Genomic DNA, 15,100 nt, shown 5'->3' on the forward strand with positions numbered 1-15,100 from the left:
GCATTGGGTCTTCGTTGCTGCGTGCAGGCTTTCTCTAGTTGCAGTGAGCGGGGGCTACTTTGTTATGGTGTGCGGGCTTCTCATTGTGGTGGCTTCTCTTGTTGCGTAGCACGGGCTCTAGGTGCACGGGCTTCAGTAGTTGTGGCACACGGGCTCAGTAGTTGTGGCTCGCGGGCTCTAGAGCGCAGCCTCAGTAGTTGTGGTGTACGGGCTTAGTTACTCCACGGCATGTGGGATCTTCCTGGACCAGGGATCGAACCTGTGTCCCCTGCATTGGCAGGCGGATTCTTAACCACTGTGCCACCAGGGAAGTACTCAAATCAGAGTTTTAAAAGGAAAGAGTTACATATACAGATGTGATTTGTTAAGCTTCACAATTTACCTATGTATTGAGGTTTGATTTTTTTTAACTTTTACTCAAATGATTTTTAATATGTATTAGGAAATCTCACTGTTTAAAAGAATGACTCAGTTGATTAATTTTTATGTTAACTCCTCTCCTTTTGTCCCATATCTAACCAACCAATGTATTTTGTCAGGTTTTTTTTCTCTGAAATATTGATCATGTCTTTTCCTCTCTGTGCCCACTGTTAATTTCATCATTTCACAACAGTATCACTGAACTCTTATACCCATTTTCTTACTGGCTCTCTTTTCTCTCCATTCCATCCTGTATACCACACCATGATCGATACTATTTAAACCCCCTTTTTACTATGCCATTCCAGACTCATATTGGCTCCGTATTGTCTCTTGCATCATCTCTCCTCTCTGTCACTTTAAGACTTTCTGTATAATCTGATTATCTCTTTCCAACTGTATTTTTCCCGATAGAAACTTTCAGTTCTAGTCTAATTTCCTTACTGCCATTGTTCCATCTCACTGTACCTCTACCCCTGGCCTCCAAGCCCAGTGTAGTAGAAGAACATGAAACTTGGAAGAAGATGACCTGGGTTTGAATATTCTGGTATGTACAAATTATAAGTTCGGTCACATCCCTTATGTGTGTCCTCCTCTGTAAGTACCCACTTTATATAAGTAGAGTTTGAGGGTTAAATTATAAAATTCCTGGTTATTAGGAATTAAATCATTGTTTGTTGAACATGAGTCTAAATGCCCATAGTATATGCTTATTCTCATTTTTGCTAATGCCGTTTCTCCCAAGTGAAAGAATTTTCCTTCTTACTAGATTTTTCATGAAGTATTCTCAATTAACTCCCCCTTTTTTCTATAGTATTTATATGTTTCACAATTTAAAACTTTACTAAGCAGTTTTGTTTTTAAATTATCTTTGATCTCTAAATCTTGCTCAAATCATCTGGAAAAAACTTGAGAATAAAGAGTCTAACATAGTTTTTTATTCCCCCCATTACACATTTGGGAACAATATATGTTGCAATAACATGAGTAGTCTTAAATATCTATACAGATAATTGACTATTTTATAGAGTTTAAGCCTTAACAGTAACTCTTTTACTAATTAAACTTATTCATTCGTCCTATCCTCCATTTGAATATTGGTTAGTTTGGGAATTCTGCCTAATCAGTTCTTTCACATTAGATAGTATTACCCATTTTGTTCCTGGTATTAGTTTCTTATAATCTCCTCTCTGCTGGTGTACCCAACCCACAGGCTGACCAAGAAGGTTGCTTCTCTATGACTCATTCTTCAAAGTATAGTCTTCTCAATCAAAGAGGAAAGTTATTAAACTAAGTTATAATGCCTTCTCATAATACTATAAGGCAGTGTATGAAATAAGTCTGGGACACTCTCCACTTTATCCTCAGTCATGAGTTTAACATTACTTTTTATTTAATGGTTAGCTTACTTTTGCTTGTTTCCCTTTTTTAACTTAAAAAAAATTTTTGAGCTACAATCTCATATCTTTATGAGATATCATTGAGATTTATTGAGCTTTATTGAGATATAATTCACATACCAAAAAATCCATTTTTTAAAGTGTACAATTCAATGGTTTTTAGTATATTCACAGAATTGTTCAACCATCACTACTATCTAATTTTTAGAACATTTTTGTCACCCCAAAAGAAACTCCATACCCATTAGCCATCACCCCCATACTTACAATCCCACCAGCAGTATAAGAGGGTTCTAATTTCTCTATACTCACCAACACTTGTTATCGTCTATCTTTTTTACTTTTGCTATACTAGTTGAGGTGAAATAGTATCTTGTGGCTTTTACTTGCATTTCTCTATGACTAATGATTTTTGAGCATCTTTTGATGTGCTGTTGGCCATTTGCATATTTTTTTGGAGAAATGTCAGTTAAAACCCTTTGTCCATTTCTAAATTATGTTATCATTTTACTGTTGAATCGTAAGAGTTCTTTATATATTCTGAATACCTGATTTCAATGGATATCAGATACATGATTTGCAAATATTTTCTCCCATTCTGTGGGTTATATTTTCACTTTCTTGATGATGTCCTTTGAAGTACAGAAGTATTTTATTCCGATGAAGTCCAGTTTATCTAGTTTTTGTCACTCGAGTTAATTTTTGTACATTGTATGAAGTAGAAGTCCAACATAGTTCTATTAAATGTGGATATTCAGTTGTCTCAGCACCATTTGTCAACGAGACTATTCTTTCCCATTCCATTTGTCTTAGCTCCCTTGACTATAAATATAAGGGTTGGTTTCTGGACTCTTAATTCTATTCCATTGATCTATATGCCTATCTTTATACAATACCACGCTTGTCTTGATTACTGTAGCTTTGTAGCAAGTTTTGAACTCAGGAAGTGTGCATTCTCCAGCTTCCTTCTTCTTCTTAAAGACTGCTTTGGCTATGCCAGGTCCCTCGCATTACCATTTATATTTTAGGATCAATTTGTCAATTTATGCAAAAATGGGAGCTGGGATTTTGGTTGGAATTAAATCTGTAGATCAATTTGGGGATTATTGCCATCTTAATAATAAGTCTTCCAATCCATGAACATGGGTTTTATTTCTATTTATTTATCTTCTTTCAAATTATTTTTTGTTTTCAGTATACAAGTCTTACACTTACTTAAGTTTATTCCTTAGTATTTTATTCTTTTTGGTGCTCTTCTAAGTGAAATTATTTATTTTCAGATTGTTCATTGCTAGTGTATAGAAACACAATTGAGGGACTTCCCTGGCAGTCCAGTGGGTAAGACTCTGCGCTTCCACTGCAGGGGGCACGAGTTCAATCCCTGGTTGGAGAACTAAGATACCGCATGCCACGCGGCCCCAAAAAAAAAAAACACAATTGATTTTTGTATCTTGATCTTGTATCCTGCAATCTTATTGAATTCATTTATTAGTTCTAATAGTTTTTGTGTGTGTATGTATGAATTCCTTAGGGTTTTCTATGTTCAATATCATATAATCTGTGAATAAAAATAGTTTTACTTCTTCCTTTCAAATCTGGATGTTTGTCTGTTTGTTTTTGCCTAATTGTCCTGTCCAGTATAGTGATAGATAGAAGTAGCTAGAGTGGACATCCTTTTGTCCCTGATCTTAAGGAGAAAATATTCACTTTTTTCATCATTAATTATGATGTTACTTGTAATTATTTCCATTCTTCATAGATCATTTCTACTTAGGATCTAATGTGCTCCTTAATGTTTTATTTCTCAGTCACACCAGGATCAGGTTGTTCAGAAAGCTGAAACGGAGAAAGATTTCACTAATCTTTTATAGAATCTTTTTGTAGAGTAATGGATACATACTTCTCCATTGGAATTACCTTTGGAGGAGGTTTTTCAATATCCATATAGATGGACTGCATCCAGATCTTAGTGCAGCTGAGAGATTGGGCACTCTATCTCTTAATTCAACAAAAGACTGCCAGGAAATCACTGTCTGCTAAAATTAGCACAATAACATGTTGAGAACCCAGAGAAATTGATATATTAATTTGTTAGATGTAAATCTTTCTATAAGAAATATTTCTTTTTCCATTGGTTTTATAAAAGATCTTAATGAGAGATTTTGTATTTTACTGCAGATATGAGAGCATGATTGACTATTGTAAGCCTTTTATAAGAGGGATTATAGAAAAACACATTTCATTTAATAATGGAGCTGTTTTTACTATTCTTATAGCCTTATGATGATCACTCAATGTAAGCATTCCCCCATATGAGATTCCCAACCACAGTGACACCTCTGATTTGACACCGCAAATTGCAAAGAGCTCTTAGAAGACAAAAAATTTTGTAATCAAAACCATTTGACATCTATCTTAGAAGTTAGACCTCAATTTTTATTGAATAATTTATTCAGATTAGCACAGGGAAGCCAAGTAGACTCAGACTTGAAACATTCTAGATTTATGTTAAGGTAAAGCTTGAGAGGGCAGAATAGAAGCCAGATCTGAACAAAGGTCTCATTACTAGAGTTCAGGATGGGTTCAAGAAGAGCTAATTCAGCTGGAGAGCTTGGATTTGGAGGGAAGAGCAGGTGAACCATCACTAGGTAGGTATCTATAGAGCATGGTGAGCTCAGGTTTGAATCGGGAGGTATAATCTGGTTGCAGGCAACAGAAAATCAAGGCATTGGGTGATAACTGAGCAAACAAAATATAGTTATTGGTTCTAAGAGTACCTCTTCTCCCGAGCCAAACTCCACCTCACTGACTTATAGGGAAAGAAGTAAAAATAAAAAACAAAAACAGGATTCAGCACTGGGGAAAGGATGAACAAAGCAGGCAAGGTTTAAGGCTTCAACCATTGGCTGGGGATTTAGAAGTGGGTCTTTTCTTGAGAAAGAAAGAGGTTCTAGTAGGCAGAAAAATCAGAAGGACTATGAAGTGATGAATCAAGGCAGAAGTTCAATTTATGTGGCTTAAGTAAGAACGAGATAGAGTAAAATACTGTATTCTAAGGTCATGTAGATACCTAGGGCTTATCCTTGGTACACTGGTTATCAGGTTTCTATGGCAATAAAAGAGATGGAGTAGGAAGAGGTATCATTTTTCCTACTCTTAGGCTGTGAGATGATCACACTATGGGTCTAAAGCTTTCTTTGGGCCCAGGGAAACAAAGTGATACTACTCTTCTAAGCTCCTGTGATCTTAACTTTTAGAGTTGGAGACTTTTAATGTGTGTGTGTGTGTGTGTGTGTGTGTGTGTGTGTGTATCTCATTTTTTTCTCACTTCGTATTTTTTGTTATAGGTTTTCCATACTTTCTCATTGAATGAATTTAGATCACAATAAAGCCACCTGGACCACATCAGTTTGACTTTATAGATATTATTTCTTGGAGTTAGGATTGAGTGTTATGCCCTCAAAACAAGAAATGGTTCAGAACACTATCAAAGATATTTATTCAGTTGAACACCCCACTCTGTACAAGTACTGGGGAAACAAATTAAAACACATCCCTGGCTTCAAGGTTATATTCTAAGTAGGAACACAATTAAACAAAGAGAGTAATATAGTAATTGTGAAGTGGGATTTTAGCCAAGAGGTTAACTTCCCCAGTATAAAGATCTAAACAGTAAATTTGTCTTACAGTTCAGTAATAGGAAGAATTATTTCTGTTGATAAAGTGATAATCTCTTTTGGTCAGAAAATAAAAACTTTATCATGCATTTTTACCTTTGTCTCCTGTAAACCCAGAACTATGGCTAATTTTCCATTTCATTAGTTACTCCAAGCCTCAATCTCTTATAATAGTGTCTTAATTCATAGTTGTCTTTTGCTTTAAGTCACCTCAGAATCCTTTTCTTAATTGGCAGAGGATAAATAATAAATCCACTATTTTCTTTGGTTCTTACTATGCTGCCTAGCCCAGCTGGACCTGTAATAATACGCAGTAAATAATTTTGATCCTAGATTTATATATACATAAGTTGTCAGAAGCAGATCTCAGATGGTGCTATATTGGGTCAGAATAAAGAAAGTAGCATTTGTATACAGAGCCATACAATAGAGCAGAGTGAGGTGGATGAGAGAACAAAGCTGACCAACAAGGACATTTAGCACCAGTGTGCTTTAGTGTGTAGGAGGTACAATTTGTGACCCTGAAGTTTTGGACACTTGGAAGGACCATTAATGAAAATTGATCAGTGAATGTAGAAAATCAACTAAGATATTAAAATCTCGAATCAAGGGAAGTAGCCAAACCTAACCCTAACCCAAAACTTAGTTTTCTGTGATTAAATTGAACAAGTTAAATTTCATACCCTCTAGAAATTAGTTTGCCTATTTATATATTTATTAGTGTATTCAGATTTCTTCCTAATTTTCCATACCTTATTTGAATTTTTCTCATGAATAAGTTTATTAAAGAACATTAGAATACAATAAAAAATTGTTATTTAATATTTCAGTGACTATTTTATAATTGAGTCATATGATTAAAAAGTGTCCTAACTTCTAACATACCTAGCTTATGTCTAAATATCCATAAATCTTGATATCTAACTTCTAACACCTATCTTCAAATTTCTTTACTACATTAATCAGACATCTGAATTAGAAGAAAAATTTGACGTTTATCTTTCTAAAAGAGAGGCACTGGGCAGAAAGATAGAGCGCACTCAGCTTTCTCCTCCAGTGGAAATTTCCTATCTTGACTTCTCTCCAGTTATAAGGCATCAAGGGATGCTTTATAATTATAAATGTTGAATTTCTAAAGGTATCCAATAGCCTGTCTGCCAACAACAAAGAAACCTTGACTTTCTCTGTAAAGTGGTGTCCTATAAATTGTAATATAATATGAGATCCCTAGCCTATGTAGTTGCCTTTGTAGCATTACTGCTCAGTTTACCTCAGGAAAAAAATTCCTAGTTCCAGTACCATTAATAATGTAATAGTAGTTTCTACCACTGTTACAGGCTCAGCCTTAAATTTTTCAGTTTTGTTTACTGTTACACATTTTTAGGGCATCTATTGAAATATTAAATATATTTATATTTATGTCCAAACATCAAATATGTAGTAATATATTAATTATCTGTAGCATATTATAAACCTTAACATTTGATGACACTTGTATTTTCTCTAACATCTTACAATAGACACTTAAGCAGAACAGATACCTTTATATCTGATTGCTGTGTTAGAGACCTGCCTTACTCTAATAGAATCCTGTCATTGCTATTATCATAGAATCCGTTTCATCTGTCAGCCAGCCATAGGGGCCTAAGACATGGTTGGGTCAAGAACGGTTCTAAGCAATTCATAGCACTATCTTTGAAAATGAACATTTTAAATGGAACTAGTATTTATGAGTGTCTTGTAAATCAGAAGGTAGTGACATCATCGTCATATTCATCAGCAGCAACACTAATGCTTAAATTAAATGATACTTACTGTGTACCAGGCACTGTCCTAAGCATGTACTTTATATAAATATACTTTATCTCATTTAATCATCATAACTTTATAAGTACTGTTATCCCCATTTTACAGGTGAGAAACATATAAATATATATTTTCCCCCTTTAAAAGTGTGACCTCTCGCTTTGTCACAGTGAGTTTTTGTTTATTTCTCCTCTCATCGAGTACCTATGCAGAGTAAACGTTATATTATACTAACTATGGTGACTCTTATCCCTAAAACAATCTCCTGGTCTTTCATGTATTTCAGGATTCAATTCTATATTTCTCTGTTGAATTACATGATTGTTTAGTTTTTATTCTCTAGCCTGTTTACTGCTTATTCTTTTTTGTGCCTTCCAAGCAGACTTTCTATTTTAATCAGTTCTTAATTACCCAAACTAATGAAGGGGAGAAAAGGTGTGGAAAATTTAAAATAACAGGAAATCCTCAAATCATTTTTATTTAAATTTTGAGTATGTTTTGATGTGGTGTTCTGGAAATTCAGTTTAAGCAGAAAAATTGAAAACACTATGAAAATCTGGAAAGCAGATGAGTTTCCTTGGCCAGGCCCCTGGTTGGCTCTTCTTTGCAACTCATTCCATGCTGGAAATAGACAGCTGTCTTCTAATACCAACTAAATAGAATTGACCTTTCAAGTCTTACTGGAACAATCTCTGCTATCAGCGTTTGCTCCTTCACGTTGTCCACGTCTATAAGTTACACCTGGAAGTGATAGCTGTATAACATAGCACCTACCAAGTACCAGACATTGTTTTAAGTTATTTATTAACTCATGTAATCCTTATGATGTAAGTATTATTATAATCCTCAGTTACATGTGAGGAAACTGAGGCAGCAAAATATTAAGTACTAAGATTACAAGCCACTAAGTGATGGAGCCAGAATTTGAACCTAGGCTTTCCGGCTCCAAAGCCATGCTCATAACTGTTATGCATACTGCCATTCAGAAGAGAGTTTAGGGTACTACTAGATTTGGTCATTAAACATTATTTTAGCTAGGCATTGTACAACTTACGTTTAACTTTATTAGGTAGGTATTATTAGCCCTGTTTTACAGATGAAGGAGTCGGAAAGGTTGAGGAACTTGTGCCAAGTTGCACAACGAAGATGAGTCAGGATTGAAATTCATTCAGTTTGCAATAGAAATCCAATCTCAGAATCAATGATTTTGCCCATGAAACACTCTTTCCTCTGATTGGTTTTGGGAAACCTGCATGAAATATTTTTCTGATAAATTAGAATTTTTTAATTAATGAGGGAACTTTTCATTTAAAGAAATTCTGTATTTATATTTTAAAGCACAAGCCTCTTTGGTAAACTGAATATCTTACCTGACATACTTTTAAAATTGAGAATATACTTTTAAAAGCAAAAAGCACACATATTGTGCAGATTTATATCAGGAAGGATAGAATTTCATTATTCAGTGGCTGTCACAATGTCAACACATATCAAATACTCGGTGATAATACTCTAAAATTGTTTTTCTACATTTTTTCCTACATATTGGAGAAAATATAACAATTTAAATATTGTAACAAAAAGTGAAACCATAGTTGCTTGGTCCTTTGTATTTTACTTACTGTAAATTGGAGTTTACATTTTACTGTGAAAATCAGACCACTCAAAATTCTTATATTTGAAATTAAAATTGGAAAAGGAAACATTTGAGTCCCTATAATTAACCTGCTACTTCATGCCTTTCTGATTTATTATAAGCATTTCATCTGATACCTAATACTTGAAAAGTTATGAGAGTTTTATATTGCTTTGATTTTATATCATGCTTTCTCCATGTAAATAGTAAAGTTTTTATAAAGCTTTAGGTCTAAGTAAAGAGGATCAAACAAATGAATGATAGGTTTAGTTATACTTTAGGGAAAAAAATCTTATTAAAGTAAACTGAAAATAAACAGTTTACCAGTGTAGAATGCACTAGAAATGTGAAAAAGAAAAAAGTGAGCTATGTTTATCCTGTATAGTCTTATATTTCCCTCCATTAGCTAAATAAACCAGTGTCTTAAGATATCTGTGTCCTTTTAACAACTAAATAAACAGCTTTAAATAATGAACTTTATATAATAGATGTCTGATTTTCATATTTTATGTAGTATTTTGCCAGGGAAAGTTCATATATCAATAGCTAAAAGAAAAATTGTATATTTTATTTTTAATATTAGAAATATTTGCTACATACCTGATAGAAAATGCATCTGCAGCTAAAATTTTTAATTTAAAATTCCAAAGTAGAAGACAATTAAAGTAAATATATTAGTAGATATTTACAGAATTTTTCTTATTTGCTTGGCAGTATCTATATTATAGTTGCTGCCATTATAATTCCTATTTAAAATATAATTTTTAACTTCTTTTAAGTTATGAAAGACTTTTTTTAAAATGTGAAATTCATAAGAAGAAACAGGTTTAAAAAAACCAAAAAATGAGAATATTTAGGAGATAATTTTGCACTCAAGTAGTCCTTTGAAGACCTGATAATTGAGTGTTTTTGATGTAGCCTTATAAAGCATCTGACTTGCCTTCAAGACCATTTGACAGGGACAGAGCTTTGTGTACTAAGTAGCCCTTGAGCTTATTATACATTCTAGTCAGATTTTAGAGTGATTTTGGAGATACAGATACTAACTTCAAAAGACAAACCGCTCTTATATCAATAGGTTAGCCACCATGGAGAATAATCTTTGGTGACTGGGTGAGTTTTTAGTCTGAGAATGATGACTATAATTTTATATCTTGAATTATTTCTCTTACAACATTTCATTTATTCCCTGTTCAAGAACAGTATTTGCTTTTTCTAGATTTTTATTTCCTGCCTATGAATGCAAACATACAAAAAAATTGACCATCTGAAATGTCAGCAAAATTCAACTATGCCAGGAAATTTTAAGAAACCAAAATTTTATTTGCACACCCTTAAAAGTAATGCTGAGTGTTTCTCCCATGATGTTTTCTTCCCCTTTGCTGCACTCCCAGAAGGAGTTTTTAACTCTTAAAAATAACCCATTTTAAGAATTCTCCTTAGCTCATAAAAACACATTTTAAGAATTCGCAGGAAGTGTGAGGTATTCATCAGTATATATTTACTGTCTGAAGCTGATATAGCTGTAAGGTTTTTCAGATCCAATTGATCTATTGCGCATGTTCCCTCCCTAGGTTGCAGGACGTGCTTCTATTTGCATAAGGCCCTGGGCAAGGTTCTTTCTTGCATTGATTGGCCTGTCCAAGGCAGCCTGATATGTTCTTGCATTGATCACTTTGTCTTTTCTTGGAAGACAGTGTTACACTGAGTTCATCTCAAACATTCTAGGGAGAAGGTAAAACTTTACTGCAGATGTCTCAGTTTTATTCAGATGTTCCTTTGAGTATAGGGCCTTTTTGCAAGGATAAGTATCTCTTTTTTTTCTTTCCTAATTTGGATGTTTCTGCAGTTTGAGTGCACTGTAGACTAGATTATATTTGAAAAAGCTGCGTTAAAGAAAATTGCTGGAGTATATGCCACTTATCTTGTGCTATTTTTGTTTTTAAAGCAGTGTATCTCGCTTCCAGCTTAAAACCATTTTCTTTAAAGATGATCTCTTAAACCTAGACATAAACTAAAATTTACTGGTGTTTATGATAGGTTACCACTTATCTTTACTAGCTTTATAGATGCCTTAGTTTCAGTGGAAATGCATTGCTTTATGTGTTTAAGAAAATAAGTTTTATAAGTTTCACTATAAAACAGTGGTCCACAATGACTTGTCTGTTACTATTCATCATTATTAGTTATGTTAATCTGAATAGTATAAACTTGTCAAATGTGGAAATTATTAAGCAGCTACATATGAAGTATGAGTGAAATATATTTCATTATATCAGAACTTTCGTGGTAGTGTGTTATTTGGTAATAATGGAAACCTAAGTTTTAGGATTAAGTCTTCAACCAAATCTGTGAGAAATTGAGCAGTGAGTGTTTTGCAGTTTAGCGCTCTTTATTGGCTGGTCCTTAAATCAACATTTATATTGTCTGCCAAAGAACATATTTGCCTACACAGCTAATTATCAAGAAAATACCCATTACCCCCAACCTATTTACTACATCTTTCGTGAGGAACTGGTGAGACAAACGTAGGCTTCTCTCAAGATGCAGGGCAATATCCTCCTCCCGACCAGCTTGCTATTTCATCAAAGCCTATGTGAATTTATAAGAAGGTTTAGTTTTGGCAAAGATTTAGAAATGTGTCATGGCTGAATTTGATTATTGTGCTGTTGGTAATTACAATTCCTTAATGGTTTCAGAAAGCATATTTAGTAACAGTCACTACAAATCAGGACATTTTCATGTATGCTCTTTTATTTTCATTAAACAGGTCACTATTTCTGAATATTGTTAAAGTAGAGATGAAATTGAACAGAAAAACATCACATCAGTTATTTCACTCAGTTGTATTGCTGTGGCATCACTCACCATATCATAAGCCACAGAAACCTTTATCTGCTTTTAATAATTCTGTTTTGTAAAATTTGATAGTAAAATATGAGGAATCATATTTCTTTTGTTTGCTTCACAAATTCTAGAATTCATGCTTTAAAATTAAACCTGGAGCGAATTAAATGTGTATTATACAAGGGCAATAACCGCGTCAAGTTGTTAGATGATGTCATTTGCTCCATTAAAGGTGTCCTCTAAAAGCTATAGTGTTAATGAGGGATATACACGAGTTACATGAAATTTATTCAGCAAGTAGAAGTGTTGGTAAACAGACTTATTATTGATATAAATAACATATATTGGAAAATAAGGCCTTATATTGGAAAATTTAGATTTGTGGATGATTGGAGCTTAACTAGAATGTCTAAAATGTTAATCATATTTGTATATAAATCATATAAATATGAAAAACATACTCATAAAATAGTGATGTAATTATTTTCTGAAAGTTGAATACAAGTTTGGTAGTTTGGGAAAATAATTTGTGAAAATAACTATGAAAAAGGCATATAAAAGTATTGAAATGTAAAACCTCTTCAAGTAAATGTAAAACAGCTCTTCAAAGCCGAATCCAATCTGTGGAAACATGGATATTACATTGCAACTTTTGTTCGGTGCATCTCAACTTGGTGCAAGTATAGCTCTCTGAAATGGAATTGTATAGTGTTTGCACATTTTTTTCTAGCTAAAATGAAATGTGCATCATCTTGCATAATTTACTTGTCTCTGATGGTTGAATTTGCATATCTGAATGAGTGAGTATATATCTTAAGCTCCTGCTAGATGTAAAATAATCTCATGAGTGGAGGAGAGCTCTTTTACCTCAGAAGTCTGAAGAAGTCTATATTTCACAGCAACCCATGATCAAAAAAGCTAATTCAGATGCTGAAAAGTGCTTTTGCTGAGCTATGTTGAAGAACCATTGACTGCATACAACCGACAAGTGTACGGTGCTACAGTAGATCCATTGAAAACCCCTTACAGAACTGAATGACAACCCCAAATACAAGTGACCATGAGCAACTACAAATAAGTATAAATACACACTTGAGCAAGACAGGCTTTCTGCTCTATAATTCAGTCACAATTGCTATATTTCTTCCCCCTAAATTTACACTACATAATCAGCTTCTTGTATGGACCCAAATTGAAGAAATATAATTCAGTATTTGGTGGGGGAAAAAAAGGATATTGGCCTCTGTGGAATTATCAGGATATAGTATGACGCCCACTTTTTTTAAATTACTATTTCTCAGGTAGTATCCAGGACCTCAGACTAGAAAAGTTCTCCAGACTTCTCCTTGCAGGAAGGGATATGGAGTTCTGAGTCCGAAGTATGTTCACTGTGCTCAGACTCTAAAACATTTCTGGGGAAACTGGTAGGGGGGAGGGGGGAGCAGGGAGGACTTTGCAATAAGGTGCTGGGAAACATAAAGATGGTGAAATAGCTGGTAAAAAGTTGTCCAGTGAAATCCATTACTTTTTCCCATGTCTAAGGAAGAAGCAAGGAATTGCTAAAAAGCTTTCAAGCTAATGGGTTTTCAAATGTAGGAATAAAAATTTTTAAATCATAGAAGCAAGGGTACAATGATTTCAGTCCTCTTCTTACTATTTCCCTTTGACAAAGCATTGTATATTTATTGGTGATTGCTCGAAGTTACCATGTCTCTAGTGTAGCATATTGTGAATCCGAGAATTTCTAATAACACAATAATTTTGTAGTAAAAATCATTAATCATTAGTTATATAGTAAAGATAGGCCTCTTCATAAAATCTCAAAAATGTATTTTTGTTCATTTAGTGAACAAAATTTGATATTTCATCATTAACGATGTGCTTGTAAATTTCCTGTCACTCTATATGATATTATTATATCTCTGGTTGCTTGAAACTTAGGTTTTAATTGTAGCTATGATTTTTAACTCTCGATACATAAAAGTTGCAGATTTCTCAACATAATAAAATAATTATAAAATATCAGTGAAATAAGATATACTTTGTTTTAGGCAAAAATGTTACCTTTCTAAGGAACAAAACATAAATAAAAGATTATATAATTTCTGAATAAAATAATAGTTTACTACCTTTCTCTTACACTTCCTCACTCCTGGCCCAAGATAATATAAATGGACAACATATATTGGTTAATAAGCAAGTACTAACCACGGTTGGCAACAATGAGCATTTCTAAATGATATTTAAAATACGTGTGACTAAAGAAATTATGTCAAAAGACTAATATTTGTTTTATGCTCTTTTTGTCTTTTCTAACTTTTAATAATATCAAATCATTCCTGAGAGTATAGTACAGTTTTGCTTTATCATCTTGAAAAAAAATGGCTTTGGTTATAAGGAGAGTTGTTGATTAAAAATTTGTTATGCTCAATTATTTGATACATATGTATGATTATTTAAGTATGTGGAAACTCTTACTGAGTAATCTTTACAGATACCACATGCATGAAGAGATATTTATTGTTAGATACTAGAATGAATACACATGTTAAGGAAATACCTTCCTTTGAAATTATCTTTTATACTCTTTTTCTGCCTCTAAACGCTTTACAAGAAGCTTCTCATTTGTAGTTGTTTAGAACTCATATGCAAAAGAAAATTTGTATTTGAACATTTTTATGTAGGCTTTAAGAAGCTAAAGCTAAAAGCTCACATTTTAAAATTTATCTTTGTGTTGGTGTCTGTGTACGCCTATTTCCAAACTCTTTTATGAGATGTTCTATAAAGGAATCAAATGTAATCATGGGCATGTTAATGCCGGTAATAGAATACATGGATTGCAGACCTTTTCCATTTCTTTTAACCTTGTGGGAATAATAATAGCTCCTAATCACCATTTGTATCCGGCTGTGTATGAACCTAGCCTTACAGCCTTCCTACTCCTAACCCAGCATCTTTTTCATGCAACAGGCATGGACCTACTTACCTTTTCCTTTTTCTACAACAAGAAAAACCTGGCCCTGGACACTTATTCAGACATTCCCAAAATCAACACATATAGAAATGCTCTGGGTTAAGTCTAAAAATTTCCTAATTTTTATCTCCAAAAATGGAAGCTTTTCTTAACAGTGTTCCATTATCTCTTAATCTTTAGAACTTACCTCCCTCTTTTTCTTGGGTCTTTTGGCAAGTAATATAGGTGAGCTCTGAGATGGGTTTGAAAATCTCGTATTACTTTACATCTACATCAGTAACAATCACCAGATATTCTAGAGTTGAATTAAAGATGAAACTGTAAGTAGCCATGAAAACAA

At 33.5% G+C, this 15,100-nt stretch overlaps 1 protein-coding gene across 11 annotated transcripts in view; it reads left to right on the forward strand.

The window, feature by feature from the left end:
- The window catches only part of ARB2A (ARB2 cotranscriptional regulator A), a 432,252-nt gene that overhangs the window by 233,575 nt on the left and 183,577 nt on the right, over positions 1-15,100 (forward strand). The window contains exon 9 of one of the 11 annotated variants that reach the window (XM_082458181.1): positions 3,101-15,100. This exon is cut by the window's right edge and continues 3,532 nt beyond it. The exons of the other annotated variants lie outside the window; for them this stretch is intronic. Within the exon in view, the coding sequence (XP_082314307.1) occupies positions 3,101-3,115 (15 nt within the window). The 3' untranslated portion in view covers positions 3,116-15,100. The remainder of the gene's footprint in view (positions 1-3,100) is intronic. 11 annotated transcript variants of the gene reach the window in all.

Source organism: Balaenoptera physalus (assembly GCF_965194825.1).
Source record: "Balaenoptera physalus genome assembly, chromosome: 3".
In the NCBI taxonomy this organism is placed as follows: Eukaryota; Metazoa; Chordata; class Mammalia; order Artiodactyla; family Balaenopteridae; genus Balaenoptera; species Balaenoptera physalus.